This window comes from Ylistrum balloti, unplaced genomic scaffold (assembly GCF_031769215.1).
Source record: "Ylistrum balloti isolate Yb309-2 unplaced genomic scaffold, AGI_CSIRO_Ybal_v1 Utg370196, whole genome shotgun sequence".
Taxonomy (NCBI): Eukaryota; Metazoa; Mollusca; class Bivalvia; order Pectinida; family Pectinidae; genus Ylistrum; species Ylistrum balloti.
The window spans coordinates 1,018,196-1,041,043 of NW_026782173.1; the positions used below are offsets into that span (position 1 = coordinate 1,018,196).

The window sequence follows — 22,848 nt, forward strand, 5'->3', positions numbered from 1 at the left end:
TAAATACCCAGCAAGTAAACTTAGCTCATTGCTATAAATACTTGACCTGCTTTCGGTTTGTGATAAGGTGTGGTTTCAGGCCTAAATGTGACTTACTGGTTAACCGATTACATTTTGTACGTAAACGCAAACATTGCAACAGGCTAGGACTAATAAATCCGTAGGACCTATCCAATCTTTTTTTCGGAATACCAGCCTGAAATTCGCGCGTGACCTGAGCCTTTATTTGTTATTGTTTTTTGTTTGTTTGTTTGTTTATCAGTTCACATCGGTTTGACCAGTTACACCAGGTTGTTCATTAATCAGTTAATGAAGAACCCACCGATTTTATTTTGCTTTCTACCGTATTTCATCTAAGCATTTGGAGACATGTATAGAGATCTGCAGGTCTATTCCGATTTAGGCATGCAAAGGTTACATTTATAATGCCGACGAATCGGTTTTTCCCCGCGCATATACAAACCGACCCGCGGTTGAAACGGTTCAGGTGGCACAAAATTAATCCCAGACAATCAAAGTTACCTGTGCCAGATGTTGAAATGCTACATCTGATGTAAAGCTCAAAATGCACAGTCTCTGATTTTCCTGTTAAACATAAACAATACATCAATAATAAAATATTTTACGAAATGTTTGCACTGAGTCATGGCTCTTTCGTTTATCCGGTCGCAAGGGCACGAACAGACCCGAACCGTGGTTTTATTTTTTCAGTTAAAAGTTAAATAAAAGAAGGTATGCATCACTCCAAGATGCTGGAAGAAAAGTAACCAATACAGGCCGAGCAAATTCTTGAAATCAGAAACAGAGATTGAACTTTTCATGTATGTGGTACACCATATAATGCATTCCACAAGGAAAGCAGACTAAATGACGTCATAGAGAGTATCCCGATGAAGGTTTCGTTTTGATTGGTGCGCTATTTTTAGTTTACCGCATGGCCGTCAGTGAAAACAAAGTTCATTCTTTTCCGTGTTTGCCGGTTGCATGTGAACTAATGAAATGAAGTTTGAGATAATAACAATAGTTTGAATGTTGTTAATTGCGTTAAATGCCTTCATCTCAAATATTTAGAATTAATTCCTAAATGCAAATAGCGTAAATAAATGTACACGCATCCGTCATATTCAGAACATATATCCACAACCATTCATTGATGAATATTTCCAACATTTCATTCATTTGAAATTTCGATTTCCATGTAGAAATGATGAATATCGGGGTTGTTTTCTTGTGTTGAAATGTCAACACTGAAGACGGCGCCCTTGACCAATGGTATTGCACACTCATTAGTGAGAGTTATCTTTCTTCGTTTATAATTGAAAGTCTGTGAGAAATGAGGAAAATGAAGAGTATAGGAGAACAGAGAAATTTGAAACAAAAGGTACACAAAGGTATAAACTATGTTAACACACGCCCAATACCTAGGCTTACTCCTCTCCCATTGGCATATAAAATTATCAAAATGAATTAAGGATATCCACTTATCTGTATATTTATAGCAAGGTAATTTAAGAGTGAAATGGTTTCTAAGTTGTGATAACGTGTGCCTAATCCCATTTGTTATATTGAGCAAATAAAATATGTATAAATCAAATCAGTGAAAATGATAATATTGAGTAACAGAAATTTAATCAAAATATTTGAAGTTTGATAATTATTTTCTAAAAATCAGAATTTTTAGTTACTGCTTTTATCTGGTAGAAAAAAAAATTATAACTAAAAATTAAATTCGAAAATATTTCCTAGAGGGTCTTTTATAATTAACACAAATATAAGTTAAGAATGTTGATAAGTTAAAAAAGATTATTTTTCATTTAAGAAATCGGATAGAATGCTGGATGAACATTTTGGAAAAGACAATGATCCAAATCAAAATGCCAGTGTGAAAACAGAAGAACCTATTGCTGTTAATGACGAGGAAAATGAAACTGAAATAGAACGGTTAACTGAAATTGTTGGTGGTTGTTCTCCATATTAGGAAATTGTTGATAGTTTAAATCAAGTTCCAGTGAATGATAGTGACCTTCATGACTCGCTTTCTTGTTTGTTGGAAATGTAATTAACAAAAGGTGTCCATGCAACAAAAAGAAAAATTGTTACAAAAGTTTTGGAACACAGGAAATGTTTGACTATATTCTGTCAGTCCGTGAAATGATTAAAGATGAGAAATAAGTGTACATCATGGGAGGAAACCATTAAAGTCAAGAAAGAGGAAATATTATACACATGTATACAAAAGTCAGACACTATGTGTACAAACATTTACAAACATTTAGGCTGACCTTTGACTTTACTGAGAAAACACTGAGAAATCATCTATCAGAAAATGGGGGAAAAAACCTAGATTTCACAGGAGTTAAACCATCTTAGATTTTGATATTTCAAAATGACAAAATGGCTGTAAGTTTTATTAAGATTTGTGCTGATGAGTTAGGGTTGCCTCAGCCTTGTGCACGAAGTGGAAGGTATGGGGAACCCCCTATTTTTCTTCCAATTTTTTACACCAAGAAGTCAGTGTTTGAGAAGTATGTAAACTTATGTAGGGAGATGGAAAGCTGCCCTGAATCTGTTAGTTTGTCATCATTTTATAACAGTTGGAATCAGAGTGTCCCACATATCTTAGTAAGCAATAATTTGATGTATGTGTTATCTGTGAAGAGTTTAAGAAGCATATTCAAGATGCTGTTGCAGAAAGAGAAAATTTGGAAATACTTGAAAAATATCACCAACATATTGAAGATGCACAAACAGAACATGAAATCTACCAGATGCGGGTTTAAAAGTCAGAGGAGGAAGCCCAGCTTAATAATTTGTTAGGTACATAAACGTTTTGCTTTAAATATTGATTGAGCAAACACCATAGATAACTTAACTGAAATTAAAGATGTTTTTTAAGTAAAAATTGAATTTTGATCAGTGATACTCATTCATCTTACTAAATCAATATATATGAGTTCAAATACATGCATGAACATGTCATTGTATATTAAGAAAATGTAAAGCAACTCTGTTCCATCCAAATTCTGTTTCAGCAGCAGATGATTTAGCGCCCTTGTATAAGCCAGCATCAAGAGACCTGAAGTAAGTAATGTGACATTTGATTACTCCTAAAATATTATCATCCCTCACCACAGCAATCAGATGGGACCATTGCACTTTGTCTCACCTAGGAATTACAGATATCTGGTGTTAGTGTAGACAGTATTGCTACACACTATAACTATTTACTGGACGCGGATCAAACAATAGTGTGGTAAACATAATGCACACTTGTATAATAGTGGGAAGGGATAGCCATATTTAGTTTATTATTTATTAGTTTAAGTTTATTTAGCTACCAGGAAAATTCAATAAGCCAGCAAATAAATTCTGATTTTTTTACTTGGAATAATAATAGCCATAATAGCAATGCTGCATCCTGCTTTAGGGAAGTACACATTTGATAAACAGGAAATTGGTTTCCATGCAGGTAATGCTGGTGGTAAGTAAGAAGTAACTAATAATGTCTACAGTCTTTTTAGAACATGCAAGGTACCCCATTTAAGAAAGTCGGTTTTATTTCTTTGATAATATCGCAGGATGGGTTGATTAAAAGTAAAACTTAATTTCACAGTATATCACAACTCTAGATCTGAGTTCAAATTCTAAGGCAGGATAAGTTGTCTATTATCAACTCTTCTACTTCTTCTATCACACGTGTATCTTATAGAGTGAATAAAAACAAGGTATTTAAAACTTTCAAGTGTTCAACTTACATGAATATATTGAAACAAACGAACTAATTTCATGACATTAAGCTACCAATTATTAAAAAATGACTGGTTGTAGGTCAAAATAAGAACATATTTGTTTTGGCATATTTTAACAGGAAAGTAATGGCTGGACTGCACAGAATGATAAGCTACGAGCTACAAATGCCATGTCAAGATTTGATTTGTTAATATTTTTATCATGATTTTAATACAAATATAAATTTCTGCAGATTTCAAAGTCATAAAGTGTCTTTTATTAGTGGCATTTTAAGTATTGAACAATCCACTGAGCCTCTCGTAAGGTTATTCATGTGTAAATTGACTTGAATATTAAGTGCTGAATGTTCGGACCTGAAACATTGATTATGTATGTCTACATGTACCTTGTCAAACTCACCAAATACTAGCAGGTCTGACCTCAATTTAACCGGTTACAAGTACAAAATGGAAAAAGTCCCCCTTTCATCACAGAAAATAAAATCAAACAACATTCAGAGTTTGGACTTGTTTTTGTTAACATCACTTTCATCAGTATTTCAGTTTTGTCTTATCCAAATGTCAGGAAGTCCTTGCGCGCCCGACTGGGCGATCGAACCTGGGACTTTTCAATCCCCAACCGAGCGCTATACTGCTAAGCTACTAATGGCTGTCAAAGTTTGGATATATATATATATTAGTGTTAATTGTAAATATTGTTCAACATGTTTGGTATATAATTACTTTTGTAATACAGGTGTCTGGTGGATGCAGGATTTGGACAAATAAAAAAAGTACAGGAGGATTGATTGTGATATTCAATTCAGCCAATGTAATCTTGCTGTTCCATTTAGGACAAGTTCAGGGGGAAATGAATGGCAGTGGATAATTTGGAAGATATTCCTGGCCGAGAGATTCCAAGCCGTGAAAAGGTATTCAAGGATACCAGCATTTCACGTTTAAGTGTAATCAGCCTGGCTCATTATAAGGGAAGTAACTCTAATAGAAGCCAGGGTTATATATTAGAAAGGCTTTGTCAAGACCAATGTGGTTTTGAGAAAGCACAGCAATCTAACATTCCTTAGACATACACAACACACTACCAGAATACAAGTACAGCTGTCTCTATATTAGCAGCTAACATACCCCCCCCCCCACACACACACACAGAGAGAGAGAGAGAGAGAGAGGGGGGGGCAGCCATCGTCTATGAAATAGAGTGTGCTTTCTTGTATGTTTTCTAGAGTCTCCGTGTAAGTCTTTCTTTTGTTAGTTTTTTCCCTTAGTTTTATTGAATTTGAGGAGTATTTAATATTCTGTTGACATGTCGGGATTTCTACATGACAGGATATTTAATAGACTGAAGTAACATCAACATTCTATGAATCTAGTGCACTGAAATAAACCAGTAAAACAACGTGTGTTGTATAAATTATCATGGTTACTCCCTACATACATAAACAGGATGTAAAACTGAATTCATTTACATGTATTTCAGAGTGATCGTCCTCTTATATAAATCCCGCGTAAATATATATAGCAGTCGCTAAGATACACAAAACCGGAAGCGTGAAACTTTAGATATATTACGGTATCAGGATATATATAGATTCATTGAGTCGTAATTCCCTTGTTTGGTAAAGCTTTCAGGTACTTATCCTTATTCATTCATTCAAAAGGAAAACATTTTTCTAACGATTAAGGTGAGTAATGATGGATCGGCATCTTTACATGACCATATTACCGTCTTCGTATAATGTAGATTTCGGCCGACAAGAATGACATATTCCCCATCCCATACGTTTTCTGTAACACCAGTTAGACATGACACGTCGGGAAGCTTCAATTCACGGGCATAAAACATAGCATTTCTGATTCATAACATCGCACTGTGTAATCACATTGATAATATCTTATTTCTATTCAAAGTAGAGGTAGAAAGGGCGATCCGAAGACACGTCTTGTCCTCTGTAAGCTATACTATACGAACTACAAGCCATTCTTTTTTTTCAGTACGGCTCACTGCACTTCTATTTTGAGCTTGTGTGTAGCTTTGCTATAAAGCTACTGAATGGCTTTACCGTGTTGTTATTTACATGTCGTCAATATAAACATAACTAGTGTACAGACATTTTTAAATGTATTGCATTGGATTTTTACAAAAAGGCAAAAGAACGTGACAATTGAGAAATCTCCATTTACAGTGTGTGTATGTTACCACAGAACAATTAAACGATGTTGTATTCAAGGGACATAACTCGAATGGAACTGAAACAAAGTCGGATAGGATATTTGTATTAATTCTGTCCATTTTTCTTGCCATTTTTCAGATATCATGGAGCGACTCGTTTCAGAGATACAAGATAATTTGTTCGTAGACTTTAACAGTCCAGAAATTCTCGAAATTAGGACTGCAGTAGAAACATTACTGGGACATTTGTCGGGAAGCTTGAAAAAGACACATCCTTTTTTTGAGGTTTCCAAAATCGTGGCTTGTGGTAGTATGGCTGAAGAAACGCGGAACTGGAAATATTCGGATGGTTATTACATAGTAGAATTTGATTATCTAGCACAACTTAAGTTTCCGTCAACGTTTACGCTCCAAGACGGATGTCCTGGCTTCATGCAAATACTTGACCAACACAGGCACATTGAAAAATATTGCAATAGGTTCAAATCGTTAGGAACATTGGGAGCCCTGAATCAAGGAAGGCTAGCATTTGGTTTTACTTATGACCTGTTGAAATCTATAAGTGTATTGTGTAACTGCTATCGATTTGACACGTCTATAAAAATGGTAAACACCAGTGACTGTTGTAAGATTTACTCACACGGAACATTACACAAAATGATTCAATATTCTGAAGAATGTAGATGCTGTAAAGTGTACAAACCGACTGGAGTCCTAAGATTGGCGACTGGAGCCACGATAGGATCGCCATATTTTCATGGATGTAGTCTTGTTTTTGAATGGACCAGCAACACAAACCAGCTAACACCTCGTGCTGGAGCTCAAAATGACAAGTCTGTCATCATTTTGATCGATTTTGTTCCAGCTATTGAACTAAGGCAGACAAAATCTGAACTTGGAGGGGAAGGTCGATCTCTAGTGCAACTAGACAGCAAGGCAGCCACTGAAGAAAATTGGAAACACCTATATTTCTTGGTAGGGAAAGGATGCAACAAGAAAAAACATGAAATGTGCTGGAAAATTTCAAACTGTGTCCGAGAAATTCGAATACTCAGAGAAACTCATGTTTCTCATCGCCATGCTTATATGATTCTGAAGTATCTAAAAGAATGTTTGTTCTCCAGTTTTCCATCAACAACAGGCGTGCCCACTACATATAAACTTAAAACAGCCGTGCTGCATCACTGTCTGGCCTGTTCAGGGTCGCCACCCAAGGTCATGACATGTGTCCTAGATATCCTGCAATTCTTGACGTGTAGCTATAACAACCATTCGTTACGTAATGTCACAAATGGACTGAACCTCCTGCTTCCGGAACGTATTGATAAGTTCCCTACTCAACACATCACCATGCACTACAATCGTTGTGAGATCATTGGTGACTGCTTCGCAAGCACCGTCGACCTCATACATCAATTGAACAATTTTGAAAATGTCGGTACATTTAAAAAATATTCTGAGGCATTCAAATTGTTAGGCCAGACGTATGAAAAAGCTTGGAGTGCCACTGAAGTGGAAATCGTATATAAAGTTGACAGGAAAATGGTGGGCCAAACTCTTTACCAAGTGATGGCAGGCGAAAACGTTGGACACAAACTACAGTCAGCTATATACAATAATGGATCGCCGTGTGATCATTGGACGGATGCCATACATCCCATTCAGTATAGTCAGGTTAGAGACATGTACAATTTTCATCACATGCATTGTCCAGAACCTGTAGGAAGGGAAGTCGCACAAAAGGAACATCTGTTGATAGAATGCAAGAAGAACAGTGGTTACTACCAATGGGACGAAGAGAGTCAGTTGGAATGGTTTAAGTGTATGAAGGAAGATAAGTTTGCACAGGAAGCATTAAACTCTGTATACACAGTGGAGATATTGTTTGTTCCTACCGCTATCTGTAAGCCTCGAATTAAGTCTATAACAAAGCACGACGATGTCGATGTATTGGCACCACGACAGCCATGTTTCAAGATGTTTGTCTCTGTAAAGAGTTACTTAAGAAAAATAGAATCTATCTTTAACCGTGTAATGAAAATGCAGTGGCCGGTGTTCTCCCGTGTCCTCATAACGAGGCTTCCACTTAAGTTACTGTTTGGATACCTCTTCATACTTCTTATATATAACTATAAACGACACCAGAATGTTGACAGTACATTTCCACCGGAGTGAAAGATAAAGTAAATAAGATATTGTTATGGCACTTCCATCGGCTGACAAAGAATTACTTTACCTACACTATGAGTCGCTGTCCGCCGGGCTGCTTTTGTCGAAGCTTTAAACATCTAACTATTGCTAAAGTAATAATTCTCATGCCTTTATACACTGATTGCAGATTGATTTCGTTGTCATTTTGATGAGGTTTTTATTTTGTTTTTATGTTTTTATATTGAGACTTTCGGGACAAACAGTTCCAAACAGATAAATACACTCTACCGAAACAATAAAAAAAGAACTATGGCCATGACAGTTGTCATTGTTCATCCTAACATCCAATACTCGTTCAGTTTAGTTTCTGTGCTTGCTTGATTGAGTAGTTTTTCGCGGAAAGACCTGACAGAATGGATTCACGGTGTTTATATATGTAGACGTTACCAAATACTACACCGAATGAAACTACTGCATTTATTTTCACTGTATAAGTTCTGTAATGTATTTGCGTTTTAATAAAGCGAGGATGACTTTGTTAAAATGACAAGTTTATGTAATTATATCCGAAAATGGAATAAAATAACGACGTCGAGATAATAAGAAAAAATATTAATACTAAAACGACCCATTTCATAACTTCCGTGAAACATACGTGCTGATTGCTTTAAGGTTTCGGTAAAACCGAAAACATTTTAAAACCTTGAAACCTTTATTCATATATCGTATCCATTAAATAATGAAGTCATCCATAAGGCAATTACCGATAAATATATTGCTGAAGTTTTCGAGCCTTCCGGTCATCCTCAACCTATTGCTTAAAAGTAATGACGTTATCATCTGGAGATGGCCGGAAGGTTTGAAAATGTCGGCGAATTCTGCAGTAACATTGTTGATATGTGTACCTAAATATGAGTGATAAACGAGGTGACAGGATATGGACAGTTCCATTATAAATCCAGGTCGCATTTTACATCCTATCTGTAATATAAGAAGCAGGGTTGTAGACCAACATCTCTTAGCGGAAATTGGATTTCCTGTAAATTAATTCAAAACGGCCTACATGTGTTAGCATTGGACTCACCGCTTTATTTATGAAAGGGTATACATAAACCGCAGTTTCTTTACCTGTATTGTCACAGTTCTTCATTCTTACCATCTTACGTATACATGTTTTATCATTCCCTGGTATCTACTAGAAAGCTAAATTAGTTTTTTTTTTCTTTTCTTTTCTTTTCTTTTCCTTTACGTCCAATTAACAGCCATGGCTATTTAAGGACATGCTAGAAAAAACAGTCGGCCTGCTGCCAGTACCTGGCGATTGTCCCACGTACAATGTGGCTTCGAACTCGTGACCTAGGGCTGGAAGGCAAGTGATAAAGATTGTCGGACGCCTTAACCACTCGGTCACCGCTACAGGGAATTATAGACTTCTACTGGGCAATGGTGTAGATCAAAGCTACTGTGATCTATCATTGTCACATTGTAGGGATATATAGACTTTCACTGTCATCTATCATTGTCACATTGTAGGGATATATAGACTTTCACTGTCATCTATCATTGTCACATTGTAGGGATATATAGACTTTCACTGTGATCTATCATTGTCACATTGTAGGGATATATAGACTTTCACTGTGATCTATCATTGTCACATTGTAGGGATATATAGACTCTCAATGTGATCTATCATTGTCACATTGTAGGGATATATAGACTTTCACTGTCATCTATCATTGTCACATTGTAGGGATATATAGACTTTCACTGTCATCTATCATTGTCACATTGTAGGGATATATAGACTTTCACTGTGATCTATCATTGTCACATTGTAGGGATATATAGACTTTCACTGTAATCTATCATTGTCACATTGTAGGGATATATAGACTTTCACTGTGATCTATCCTTGTGACTTGTAGGGATATATATAGACATTGTCACATTGTAGGGATATATAGACTTTCACTGTGATCATTGTCACATTGTAGGGATATTGTCACATTGTAGGGATATATAGACTTTCACTGTGATCTATCATTGTCACATTGTAGGGATATATAGACTTTCACTGTGATCTATCCTTGTGACATTGTAGGGATATATAGACTTTCACTGTGATCTATCATTGTCACATTGTAGGGATATATAGACTTTCAATGTGATCTATCATTGTCACATTGTAGGGATATATAGACTTTCAATGTGATCTATCATTGTCACATTGTAGGGATATATAGACTTTCAATGTGATCTATCTTTGTCACATTGTAGGGATATATAGACTTTCACTGTGATCTATCATTGTCACATTGTAGGGATATATAGACTTTCACTGTGATCTATCCTTGTCACATTGTAGGGATATATAGACTTTCACTGTGATCTATCATTGTCACATTGTAGGGATATATATTCACTGTGATCTATCATTGTCACATTGTAGGGATATATAGACTTTCACTGTGATCTATCATTGTCACATTGTAGGGATATATAGACTTTCACTGTGATCTGTCATTGTCACATTTAGGGATATATAGACTTTCACTGTGATCTATCATTGTCACATTGTAGGGATATATAGACTTTCACTGTGATCTATCATTGTCACATTGTAGGGATATATAGACTTTCACTGTGATCTATCATTGTCACATTGTAGGGATATATAGACTTTCACTGTGATCTATCCTTGTCACATTGTAGGGATATATAGACTTTCAATGTGATCTATCATTGTCACATTGTAGGGATATATAGACTTTCACTGTGATCTATCATTGTCACATTGTAGGGATATATAGACTTTCACTGTGATCTATCATTGTCACATTGTAGGGATATATAGACTTTCACTGTGATCTATCATTGTCACATTGTAGGGATATATAGACTTTCACTGTGATCTATCATTGTCACGTTGTAGGGATATATACACTGTCACTGTGATCTATCATTGTCACATTGTAGGGATATATAGACTTTCACTGTGATCTATCATTGTCACATTGTAGGGATATATAGACTTTCACTGTGATCTATCATTGTCACATTGTAGGGATATATAGACTTTCACTGTGATCTATCCTTGTGACATTGTAGGGATATATAGACTTTCACTGTGATCTATCATTGTCACATTGAAGGGATATATAGACTTTCACTGTGATCAATCATTGTCACATTGTAGGGATATATAGACTTTCACTGTGATCTATCATTGTCACGTTGTAGGGATATATACACTGTCACTGTGATCTATCATTGTCACATTGTAGGGATATATAGACTTTCACTGTGATCTATCATTGTCACATTGTAGGGATATATAGACTTTCACTTGTCACATTGTAGGGATATATAGACTTTCAATGTGATCTATCTTTGTCACATTGTAGGGATATATAGACTTTCACTGTGATCTATCATTGTCACATTGTAGGGATATATAGACTTTCAATGTGATCTATCATTGTCACATTGTAGGGATATATAGACTTTCACTGTGATCTATCATTGTGACATTGTATGGTTATATAGACTTTCACTGTGTTCTATCATTGTCACATTGTAGGGATATATAGACTTTCACTGTGATCTATCCTTGTGACATTGTAGGGATATATAGACTTTCACTGTCATCTATCATTGTCACATTGTAGGGATATATAGACTTTCACTGTGATCTATCCTTGTCACATTGTAGGGATATATAGACTTTCACTGTCATCTATCATTGTCACATTGTAGGGATATATAGACTTTCACTGTGATCTATCATTGTCACATTGTAGGGATATATAGACTTTCACTGTGATCTATCATTGTCACATTGTAGGGATATATACACTGTCACTGTCATCTATCATTGTCACATTGTATAAATATATAGACTATAACGGGAAAATTATATAAAATCAACGACAGCTATTGTGATATATCATTATCACATCGTTTAGATATATCAACTATCACTTGGCAATTATATAGTATCATTCAAAGCTATTGTGATCTATTATTATCACAGTGAAGGGATATGTAGACTCAATAAAGACACGGTTTTAATGTTTGGCAAATTTTATTCAGTTGCACTACTAAATGAGCGCACAGTTGAATCAGTCATAATCCAATTTATACAAAAATAAACAATGTATCATCAACGTAATGCATTATAATTGAACCAACGACAACAAATGATGTGGAACTTGTCATCCGGTTGATGCTTCATATGTAGCTATAGATGTTGATATACACACAATTTCACATATATATATACTTATATATACAATTCATATACATACATATACAATTGCATTAACCTTTATAGATATTAATATCACATTAATAAACTTCGTGCAATATAAGAAACTACCGGAACACCTTGATGTACGTTACTACATAATTTCATGATTAAATACACGTTCCATGTAATATTTGTATCTCTTAAACATTAAACACATTCAGCTTGATTCGTACAGATCACAATCTACACGAGACATAATTAGACCTACAAGTAATGATGATGCTTGACAGCTATGATCTAAGAACGAGAATTCTTTGCAGGGGAAAACTGACATTTCTTTTTCCAGAATTTCGACTTTGTAATGAAACTGATTACTTATATCATTGGACCTACTTTTACTACAAATATATAACTTCTATATCTTTCTACATTTCACTATCTGAAAAGGAGCATTATTGCTAACATCGTAATATGTCATTTGAAATCTAATTTGATATTCAACTTATACTCTCCATACCACACATTCCGTTATATATGCAACATGAATAACACTATTATCAATAATCCTAAACGATTTAATCAACTACAGATTCTCTTTATGCATATTTAAAACAAATGTAATAACATCACTCATGGCTCATCCTATTTCTTTCTCGTTAATGTCATGTGTGTATGATAGGAAATCTTACACTAGTTTCCATATGTGAGATTTATGAAACCATTATAAAAATGGTTCCTATTTACCTCGTTCAATAACATGGAAATTGCCAGAGCCGTTCTGTATAAATAAATCTCAAATGAAATACAAACGAATTTAAGAATCTGTTCATCAAATATCATTCACGAAAGCAACATTTTATTAATAAAAAATCTGAGTAGATGATCTTCTCATCTCTATATGTGTCGCCATGCATATGACGCTATGAAGGTATGACGTTTTAATGGAAACACATGTAGACTTCAACCAACTCAAGTCATATTACACACGTGTAATGACAAACATTTACGTAATGAGTGTTCTTACACTGACAACGATGTAGCTATAAGATACTGTTGTCCTACCAACATAAGTATCATTAACAAATCGCTGTTTTCTCCTTATGCCGGAACATATTGTCAATAACCGTGCTACATGTCATTTATCAATCCGTTATGCTTCATCGATAATTTCTCATTCCTCATAATATCCATCTTTCTCTCAATTTTCTTATACGCATGAACTTATCTAATAGACTAGTCACGTGTTTGCACGTGAACAATCTTGAACATAGGTAAAACATGAACTAGGTAGCCAGTTTTACATTTTTTTGTAATGAATTGTAATTAATTCAAATAGTATAATGCTGTAGAGATCTCAAATCCACCTATTTTGGGCATTAAACTAACATAACGTTGCTGGCAAGGGACAAACAGCTAAAGCACCAACGTTCGTTGCATCATTCGAGAACTCCCCTTAGAAACAATCAGTAAAATGCAGGCTTTCTATAAACCAGTAAAATTTCCCTCTCCCCAAGTATGTACTTCTACAGGAGAAAAGATCATCAATTATTTTATTAAACGCGAAGAATATATAGTGAAAATTTCATTTTAAATTTCGTCGAAAAAATATTACTATGCAACCAGGACATATCCCAAGGTAACAGCGACATATCACTAGGTAAAAGTGACATATAACTAGGTAACAGTGACATATCACTAGGTAATAGTGACATATCACTTGGTAACAGCGACATTTCACTAGGTAACAGTGACAAATCACTTGGCAACAGCGACATATCACTAGGTAACGACGATATAGTGCTTTGTTCATTCATGCATTTTGTCCCGTTTGATTTATAGAGATAAAACTTTGTGATGAAAATGTCACAGTGAATAATTAAATAGACTCTTTCTGTGTCTTCAAATAGATTGTAATTAACCGTTTTGATGTTTGCGGTGTTTTTAATTCTGGGATTTGTGTCATGATCGCGTGTACAACGAAGTTCAATTCCCAGCGAAATTATAAAACTCATTATTTCAATGTTTGTAGAAATAAGATGAAACGAAAATTTACAGTATTACGTTCTCAGGGGAACAATAGGAGATACATGATTGGTCAGGATTCGTACATTGTCTCTAGATCATTATAAATCAACGTTATACATGACTAACACACCCGCTGATGCTTACGGCAAGTATTTGTATTTGTGTCATAAAATGTATTTTATATGATAACCATAAAAAACAAGGATAAGAAATAGTGTGCGATTAATTATATAGACACTTCAGTTCATCATTTAGGTGACTCCTGTTGTCAAAGTAAATAAACCAATTGTCAATACTTTCATACAAAGTTTAATGAATTTGAATTACTGTCAAACTGTCAAATCTTATCCTTACTTCTTTTTTTACACAATTTCATGAACCATATGTACTCTTTCTCTCAATAAATTTGAAAAAAACTTCGATGTGATTTTAATACCATATGTTTTAACTCTATTCAAGCCTCACACGTGTACCTTATTTCACCGGGTATCAACTAAGTGATATTTTATTAACCTCCATAAATCCTCCGGGACCATGATGTAAGCTAACTGAAGTGAGGGATTAATACCAGTAGAATCCATAAAATCGATATGGAATAAGCCCTGACAATATCACGCCCATTTCCCCGTAATTAATAGCTAGGGGCTCTGAAGAAATCAATAATCTGGTACAGACATGGAAATCACTTCCTAATGATATAATATTGTCATTCCCATAGAAACACCTTTGAATTTCAGGTAGTTTCTAGTGTACGAATATTTTTGTTAAAAATTATGTAAAAAATATTCGAAAGATGAAAAGTATGTTTCTGAAAGTGTCTTTAACAAATTGTTACATTTATGTTAACATATTAACGCGAGAAGAAATTAAAGAAAAAACTGCTACTAAAATGTTCTGAAAAAACAGGTCATAATCTAGTATAACATATATCTCCTTGTCGTTGAAGAACAAGTAGCGAAATATCGATTAGTTCGTCATATACATATAATTGCTATTTCTCCGAGGAGGACAATAAAAACCCTATTGATAGTATCATACCCAACTGCAATTATCAGTATTCATTTACCCTGTCATGGGATCCGTTATATAGCAAGATCATTCATTAAAAATTAACTTACTTCACAGGTCTTCTATTCCATATTCTCACCGACGCCTTCCTGTTTACAATCGCAAGAGAGGTGACAACACTAGTCATGTCTAATCAGTTCTAATTATACTAACGAGTATTTATTCAAAAACATTAATAAAATTGCAAATATCTAATGATTTAAATAAAAGGATAGGAGAAAAATATGAACATATTTTAAAGTTAAGATTCGGCATATTTAATAAGATGTTACAAGTATCTTGCATATTTGTTTTCAAATTTCTCGAATCAGTTTTAATCTGATACATAAACGTACTCATTTAAGCGTAATGTTAATTTTGAACGAATAAACGCAATGATGAGTTGGAACATTCACAATAATTGTTATAGGACACACAGAAACTGTAATTATCACAAACATGTTTTGGCCTAATACCTTAAAATATTTCTACCTCTCAAATATTACGTTTACAGTATGTATCTTAAAAAAAGAAACACAAATTCAAAATATCAATACAAGATATAGCAGCTTCAGGTCACCAACCGTATAGAGGTCAAAGTTCGATTCCGATTAAAGAAAAAGACATATACAGGTAGACGACCTTGCTTCTCTTCTGAAAAGAGATTTTTTCTCCGGACATTTAATGAATGATAACACACTTCAGATTAATATGATAATTTTAGAATATCTATATTATGTCATGATATACCTCTAGTACGATATGCACAACAGAATTTATTAAGAAAATCTTGAGATTCGAACAAAACATGTTTCATGTAAAAACTTCTGTCACCGACTCTAAAAGTTCAGTACCGATTAGAGTAGATTTACTACATATTTTAAGTTTGTTTGAGCGCGTTTGATTTCTGATAGATGCCATCTGTTTACGTTGTAAAACCGGAGCTATTACATATAAAATAAAAAATCGAACCAAGTATTATCGCCAACAGAGTATGAATCAAAGTTAATAAAAACTAAAAAAATATAACTAACTAATCATTTCTATGGACAACCATAGCGTTAACATTCAGTTGGTGAAGAAAGAAACTTCATTGAATTTAGCTAGAGAACGTACTAAAACATCCATAACACAAGAACCATTGTAAATCTCACACAAGTCTTTTAGAGACCATTTGTTTTGGCAAATCCGGCTTCTCAGAATTCTAAAAGAGAGAAGAAAATGTGTTAGCACTATATATTAACTATTGCGTATTTTTACAGAAATTTAAAAGACACCGACATTACCGATATAATTTGATGATCCAAGTTATTGTTTTAAGATACACTTGCGATATTTCGTTGAGTGATTGATAGATTCACAAAACAAGAGCTACACCAGTCATAGTCTCACAAATTATGTTTGCAAAGATTTAACATTAAACTATAAAAAGGTGATTTCACGCCGACGTGGTTATTTACAGGCCTAATTTTTATTTACCAATGACTTCTCTAGTATTTTTTATTGTAATGAATAGTTTGATTCTTTGTCACAATCAGACAAAGCATAGTGATACATGCGCAGTGACCCTATTATTCGCTAAGCCTCAATTAAATCATTAACTGAAATAACTATCACTAGTCAGTTAGCTGAATACCAGATTTATCAAACCGCATCCTTTCACCATTCACTTAATACATACCCACAACTAAAAGTCAAAATCCCAACCAGACAACTCGTCGGGAGGTATGTCAATGCTTTTAGGATAGCTATCAAAATTGCTATAATCCGTTGGGCTCCGTACCTAATGTAAGAATTGTATAAAAATGCATATTGTCTCTCTGTAAGCATATAATGAAAATTGTACAAAAGATATACAAGTGAATAACACCTTCCGATACAAACCATAGAATCACATTGCAGGCCAAAATAGTGAATTAAACCGCATCGTATAGCTGTTTTGTTAATCTAGGATTCGTCGGAAATACTCAGATAGAAATATAGAGATATTACAAAAATGTTAGAGGCCGTGGTCAGATCAGTTTAAGACATGTTTTGTCGAGATTTTCATAACGAGTTTTGATCACGTTAAATATTTACTGTTTCTCAAGTGTCTTTTTTCAACGGTACAATTAAAAAGTATAAAGCAATAGCTGGGAAAGAATTCTGAATATCTTACCTTTGGAATGATAGTGGGTAGAATTTTTCTACTGTTTAAACCGTCCCAATCAAAACCCTGGAACCATCTGGAAAGGACCATAATAAATCCATTTTCGTTAACTGTCATTTATTCATATTAGATTTGTTAAAATTCATCGTAAAGCCACGAATGAATATATTCTATATATCGTTAAAACAAATAACATATTCCATGTAGGAATTGTCAATACGTTTCATGTGATAAACCTTATAGTAGGGACATGGAATAAACAACGCTGAACGATAGATAATAAACCAATCAGGATTGGTGACCTTACCGTGATAATTGTACAAACCGATTTAGTTCGAAATAAAGCCAAAAAGTAAATCTCTTCTCTACAGAACTATTACGCTAAACGACAGTCGAACAGATTGACACCAATTTAACACTCCTTATTTTCAGCAAGTTTAGGGATACTTTAAAACGGTATTATCAAAACTTACTTGTGTTTTTTAATTTCCAATATTCCGTTTTTGCCGTACCCTAAACGTTCGGCAGGATTGTCTTTGCATAGCTTTTTGATGAGAACGTTTGCAATCTTGTTAATCTTGCGAGGTATTTCTATGGAGTCGATTCCTTTGAGGATGATATTGTACGTCTTCATGGGATCGGTGCCAGCAAATGGTGGACTGGAAATAATAAGGTCATTAGTGACGGAAAGCTGTATTTTAAAAAATTTGAATGGACGATAAATTATCGAAAGTCCTGTGTTTATAAATAACGTTATAGCTGGCTTCTTCATCACTTACCTCCCGGTCAGCAGTTCAAACATGAGTATTCCCAGCGACCAGTAGTCCGCAGCACGGTCGTGGCCTTTGTTTAGGATAATTTCAGGGGCAACATACTCCGGGGTACCACAAAAAGTCCAAGTCTTCCGACCAGGCCCCATTTTCTTGGCGAATCCGAAGTCGACCTATAAAATTTATACGTTTAAAATTCTAATGGTAATCAATAACACGTTCGGTGAAACTTACTTGTATCGGTGATACGTTTCGGCGACCATAAACAAATACGTATTATTCATTAATAAAATAGTTTTTTTTTGAAACCTTGGCTTATAGCCATTGTCTTGGTATCATTTGACGCTTTGGTCACATAATGCTTAAAGGCTATCACATCTCTGTTGTGACTTGGATAATTACACTTTTATATAATAAACGAATAGCATATGATAGTTGGTCAGTATTACCAGTTTGACGATTCCGTTCGCGTCCAGCAGCAGATTTTCAGGTTTCAGATCTCGGTAGATGATACCACGATCATGTAGGAAATGGAAAGCTTCCACAACACAGGCCACACAGAAGCGAGCCGTGGCGTCATCGAAGTAACCTCTACAACCAGAGAGACAGACTGGGATAGTCATGAAATAAATGGTAAATGGTAGCAATATGATATAATCATATCATGGACTATGGCGGATATGAATTACAAAAGTGTATCTAATCATGGTTCAGACGGGTCTTATAATAAAAGTGGGGTCTATTTATAGGTGAAAGAGTTCGTTTATGTAACGAGAAAGGGTGCTTTAAGAATTAGCAATATATTTGTTGGTTCACTTCAGTCTCTGGCTGCATCATCTGAAACACTGCCAATGAACGCCGTGTTTGATTCTCTATTTTGTCTGTGTGAAAGCAATTACAGATAGAGTAATCAATATACAACAAGACATATCACTCCAGATGATGGTAAGAATATACACTAATTGCAGTCCAGTTCAATCAAGATGTTTGAGTTTTTCTTTATCTGATTTCACTTATTCAAATGGTACTAAAATCAGAGCACCAGTACAGTTATCTAACTAAATATATTTCAGCTTCACTTATCTTTAAGTGTTGGAATCTTATAGCATTATCTTCAAGCTGTATCACATGAACTATCATTAGTTATATATTCAAACGTTCTTTACAAATTATGAATGTACATGAATATATATATATCATACAAAATATTAACAGTCCAATTATACAGACAAGTATGTAGTTCTGCCTTTCAGAAGCAACAGATGTATAATCCGGAGCTATTTCAGTCACAGTAATCATTTAAACAAATTAACCCTGTGTATACTTTCTACGGATGCACGTGCGCGTATGCTGTATCTAATTACAAATATCAGTTTGTTGTATGGATTGGTTCCCAATGCGGAACTATACCTGTCACGTAGTATGGTCCATAGCTCTCCTCCTAGACAGGCCTCCATCAGCATATACACATACTTCTTGTCTTTAAACGTTTTATACATTCTGTAAACACAAACAATAACATTAAAAGAAAACAAAAGACGAGTTGCAGGTAATCATTTCTAAAAAGGGACATATTTTTTTTTACAATTTCGTGAAGCAAAATCAGAAAAAAAGTAAAAACAATAAAAAACATACTGAATGTAGGATTGAAATTTAAGTTATGCTTGTGAATATAAAATCTTTATCAAATGTCGTAAAAACAATTAAGACTATCTAATGAAAATTACTACATGCGTTTACTGCTAATGTAATTGGGTAATACCGGTTTTACAAAAGACGTGATAACTGATCGTCAGGTAAGTGGTATTTGCACGTAAGCAGGGTATTGATATTGACCTTTATATACAGGTATTAGGTAGGTAGGTAGGTAGGTAGGTAGTAGTATTGTATAATTGATAATATTTAGATGTTATTATGACATCACAATGATCCATTTATCCTCATTTTGAAATATATATGTGTAGTTTCATCAAAAAGAGAAATAATGAGACGTTTTGTGACATTGTAGCTCAGCACACTCTAACAAAATAACCTCGGTTTATTAAATTCATATTATATAAATATTCAAGTGAGTAGGTGTACATATGGCCTTAATATCGTGAAGTTTACCATATACATGTAAGACATCAAAGATACTATAACACACTTCCTCAGTGTATATTGATTGAAGTATTAGCGGTGAAAAGTTCACATCAGGTCACAGAACAACAATTCAACATTTAAGCATCTCACGTATAATTCATTTTAATAAATTCCAATGCTTTGGATTGGACATTTTTATTCTAATCACGTGTTGTTTATGCTTCATTATCTCTAGTGTTACACGTGAGCCTTTGGTGAGCGAGTAGTAACAATGCAGAACTATAAGCCTTGTTAAGCAGATTAAGGCTGCTGGTGGATCTATTGTGTTTACACTGCAGATGCTGTATAGCCTGGTGATAATTATACGTAGATATATAAATATCTCCTTCTCTTCAGATACTGGACGTATTTCGCCTCGGAGATAGAAAAAGACGTGACGAACTATTACTTGGCAATCAGTGAATATATTGCATATGAAAAACAAACAACATCAAAAACAACAACAGCAATAGCAGCAAAAACAACAACAACTATCATACATTAAAACCATCATGATAAAGAATGAATACACTTGTGTCATTGCCACTACCAAGTATATCACAGCAAACAACGGTAGATAAATGTTATATAACGATAGATACACCGTCAACACAGCAAAATATACAGTTGTAACACGAAGAAGTCTTTAAGAAAGACAAATGATCAAAACTTATACAAGCATAACATCTTATAAAAGAAACCAAATTTTACTAGATGTATTAACCAACTCTATCCCAACCCTTACAACATGAAAGATGCACAGATTCTTTCAACTATGCACTAGCATAGAATATATGTTACATGTGGTTAATGTAACCATACCAACAAATATTACGCCTTATAAAAGTTAAATTCGATACAGATTCAAATAAAAAAATGCCAAACACTGCTTCAAACCTTCTGCAAAATGTAATGTTTGGAAAACAAGGTTTAACATCCTCTATGGGATATTTTCCCGTACGAGGACATCAATCTAGTGATTCAATAAAACAAAATACAAATCTGCCTACAACAAGGATGATACAAAGATTAAGTGGAATAGATATATGTTTCTATCTGTTTGATTAATAAATAAATAAACTTTATTTTATTGTTTCAACCATATGACAGGATCGATCACAAACATAGAACATGTTTCAATATATACATAAAATTTCAACAAATATTATATGTTATACACTGTGAATTGCGAAAGTCTGTCTTCCTCACCTAAGTTAACGTTTAGGCCCATGTCCTGCAGATATTAGAGAGTTATTAGATAGTCACAGCTACTGTTATATTGATTTTAACTAGGCAAGCGACCCTAAGTATTTATCTTACATTGAAAGATAAAATCTTCCAAAGTATTACAATATTTACTAGAACGGAAGCTGTAGTCCGTACCACTGAATTTAATCTCCAAGTTATGTTTGTTTAATCTAATCTTAGTTTTGCCAGTAGTATGCTAAAAATGAGTTACGTAATAAGTATTTGTTTTACCTTGCATTTTGTCAAAAAAGTAATTTTCAAATCTTGTATATATTTCTGCAAAATTGTTTCATGTTTTCCTTATTTACAAAGAAAGGATAATTTTTAACATCACTCAATGATTCTTGCAGACCATGAGAAGATTCTGACAAAACCAGTTAATAATCTGAAAAAGATAACCTACTAAACTTGTGACCTCCTAGTTTTTGTGGATTGTCTTAAAAATATTTGGTAGGTCGTGTATGTAAACGTTTTAAAATTGATTTGTAGTGTTTCATGAAAACACAAGATATCATAACACTACATTTAAACGTAAAACAGGAAAAAAAACAATATATGTTGTAAAACTTATGACGACAGACAATGACTTAAACAAATTACTTACATTACCGACAAAAATACAGCATGCATTAAAAGGACAACCAAAAATAAAGGACATATACTAGTCCAAGTTGGGCCGTGATTAAACTCTGCATTTGAGCATTTATTGACTCCAACCACCACAATATCAAATAGTGAGGGGGAAAGATGATGTATTGTCACATTCATTTAAAGCATTTACGACAAGTGTTTTTATTGGTTCTTAATCTATTTATCTATAGGATACTTTATACAATTACTCTATACCACTGTCAAAATGGATAAATAATGAGTAACAGCAGATACTGATTGATGGATAAAACGCAATCCTTAATCTATTCCGTCCTTCGGTGATGCTAAGGGTCAAAATTGAGTAACGCTAAAAGTGGACTCGATGCTAAAATCTGTACGGCTGGTTTATGGATATTGCATGATTTATTTGAAACCGTTTATACGGGTATATGTCACGGCACATCTTCAGGATTTAACCTCAACTAGCAGTTATTTACATCTAGCAATCTATCATTATCATCGGTTTCTCAATGTAAGGGCATTAAACAAAAAAATTCGAAAACGGAAGATATTAA

General features: G+C 34.2%; 2 protein-coding genes and 1 pseudogene across 2 annotated transcripts in view; 2 read left to right on the plus strand and 1 right to left on the minus strand.

Annotated features, from left to right (window-relative positions):
• The first annotated feature begins 2,394 nt into the window (after window positions 1-2,394).
• LOC132551388 (uncharacterized) lies at window positions 2,395-3,198 on the plus strand (annotated as a pseudogene).
• A 2,865-nt stretch (window positions 3,199-6,063) lies between these two features.
• On the plus strand, window positions 6,064-8,094 carry LOC132551389 (uncharacterized). Its single transcript, XM_060215529.1, has one exon. It carries the CDS (start codon window positions 6,064-6,066, stop codon window positions 8,092-8,094), a length of 2,031 nt encoding a protein of 676 aa, XP_060071512.1.
• An 8,426-nt stretch (window positions 8,095-16,520) lies between these two features.
• Window positions 16,521-22,848, minus strand: part of LOC132551358 (cGMP-dependent protein kinase 1-like) — an 80,123-nt gene continuing 73,795 nt past the window's right edge. Inside the window, exons 14-20 of the mRNA XM_060215497.1 lie at window positions 19,724-19,813; window positions 18,763-18,904; window positions 18,323-18,486; window positions 18,017-18,202; window positions 17,553-17,619; window positions 17,076-17,177; window positions 16,521-16,598 (exon numbers count right to left, since the gene is read on the minus strand). Coding sequence (XP_060071480.1) covers window positions 17,082-17,177; window positions 17,553-17,619; window positions 18,017-18,202; window positions 18,323-18,486; window positions 18,763-18,904; window positions 19,724-19,813 — 745 coding nt within the window. The 3' untranslated portion in view covers window positions 16,521-16,598; window positions 17,076-17,081. The remainder of the gene's footprint in view (window positions 16,599-17,075; window positions 17,178-17,552; window positions 17,620-18,016; window positions 18,203-18,322; window positions 18,487-18,762; window positions 18,905-19,723; window positions 19,814-22,848) is intronic.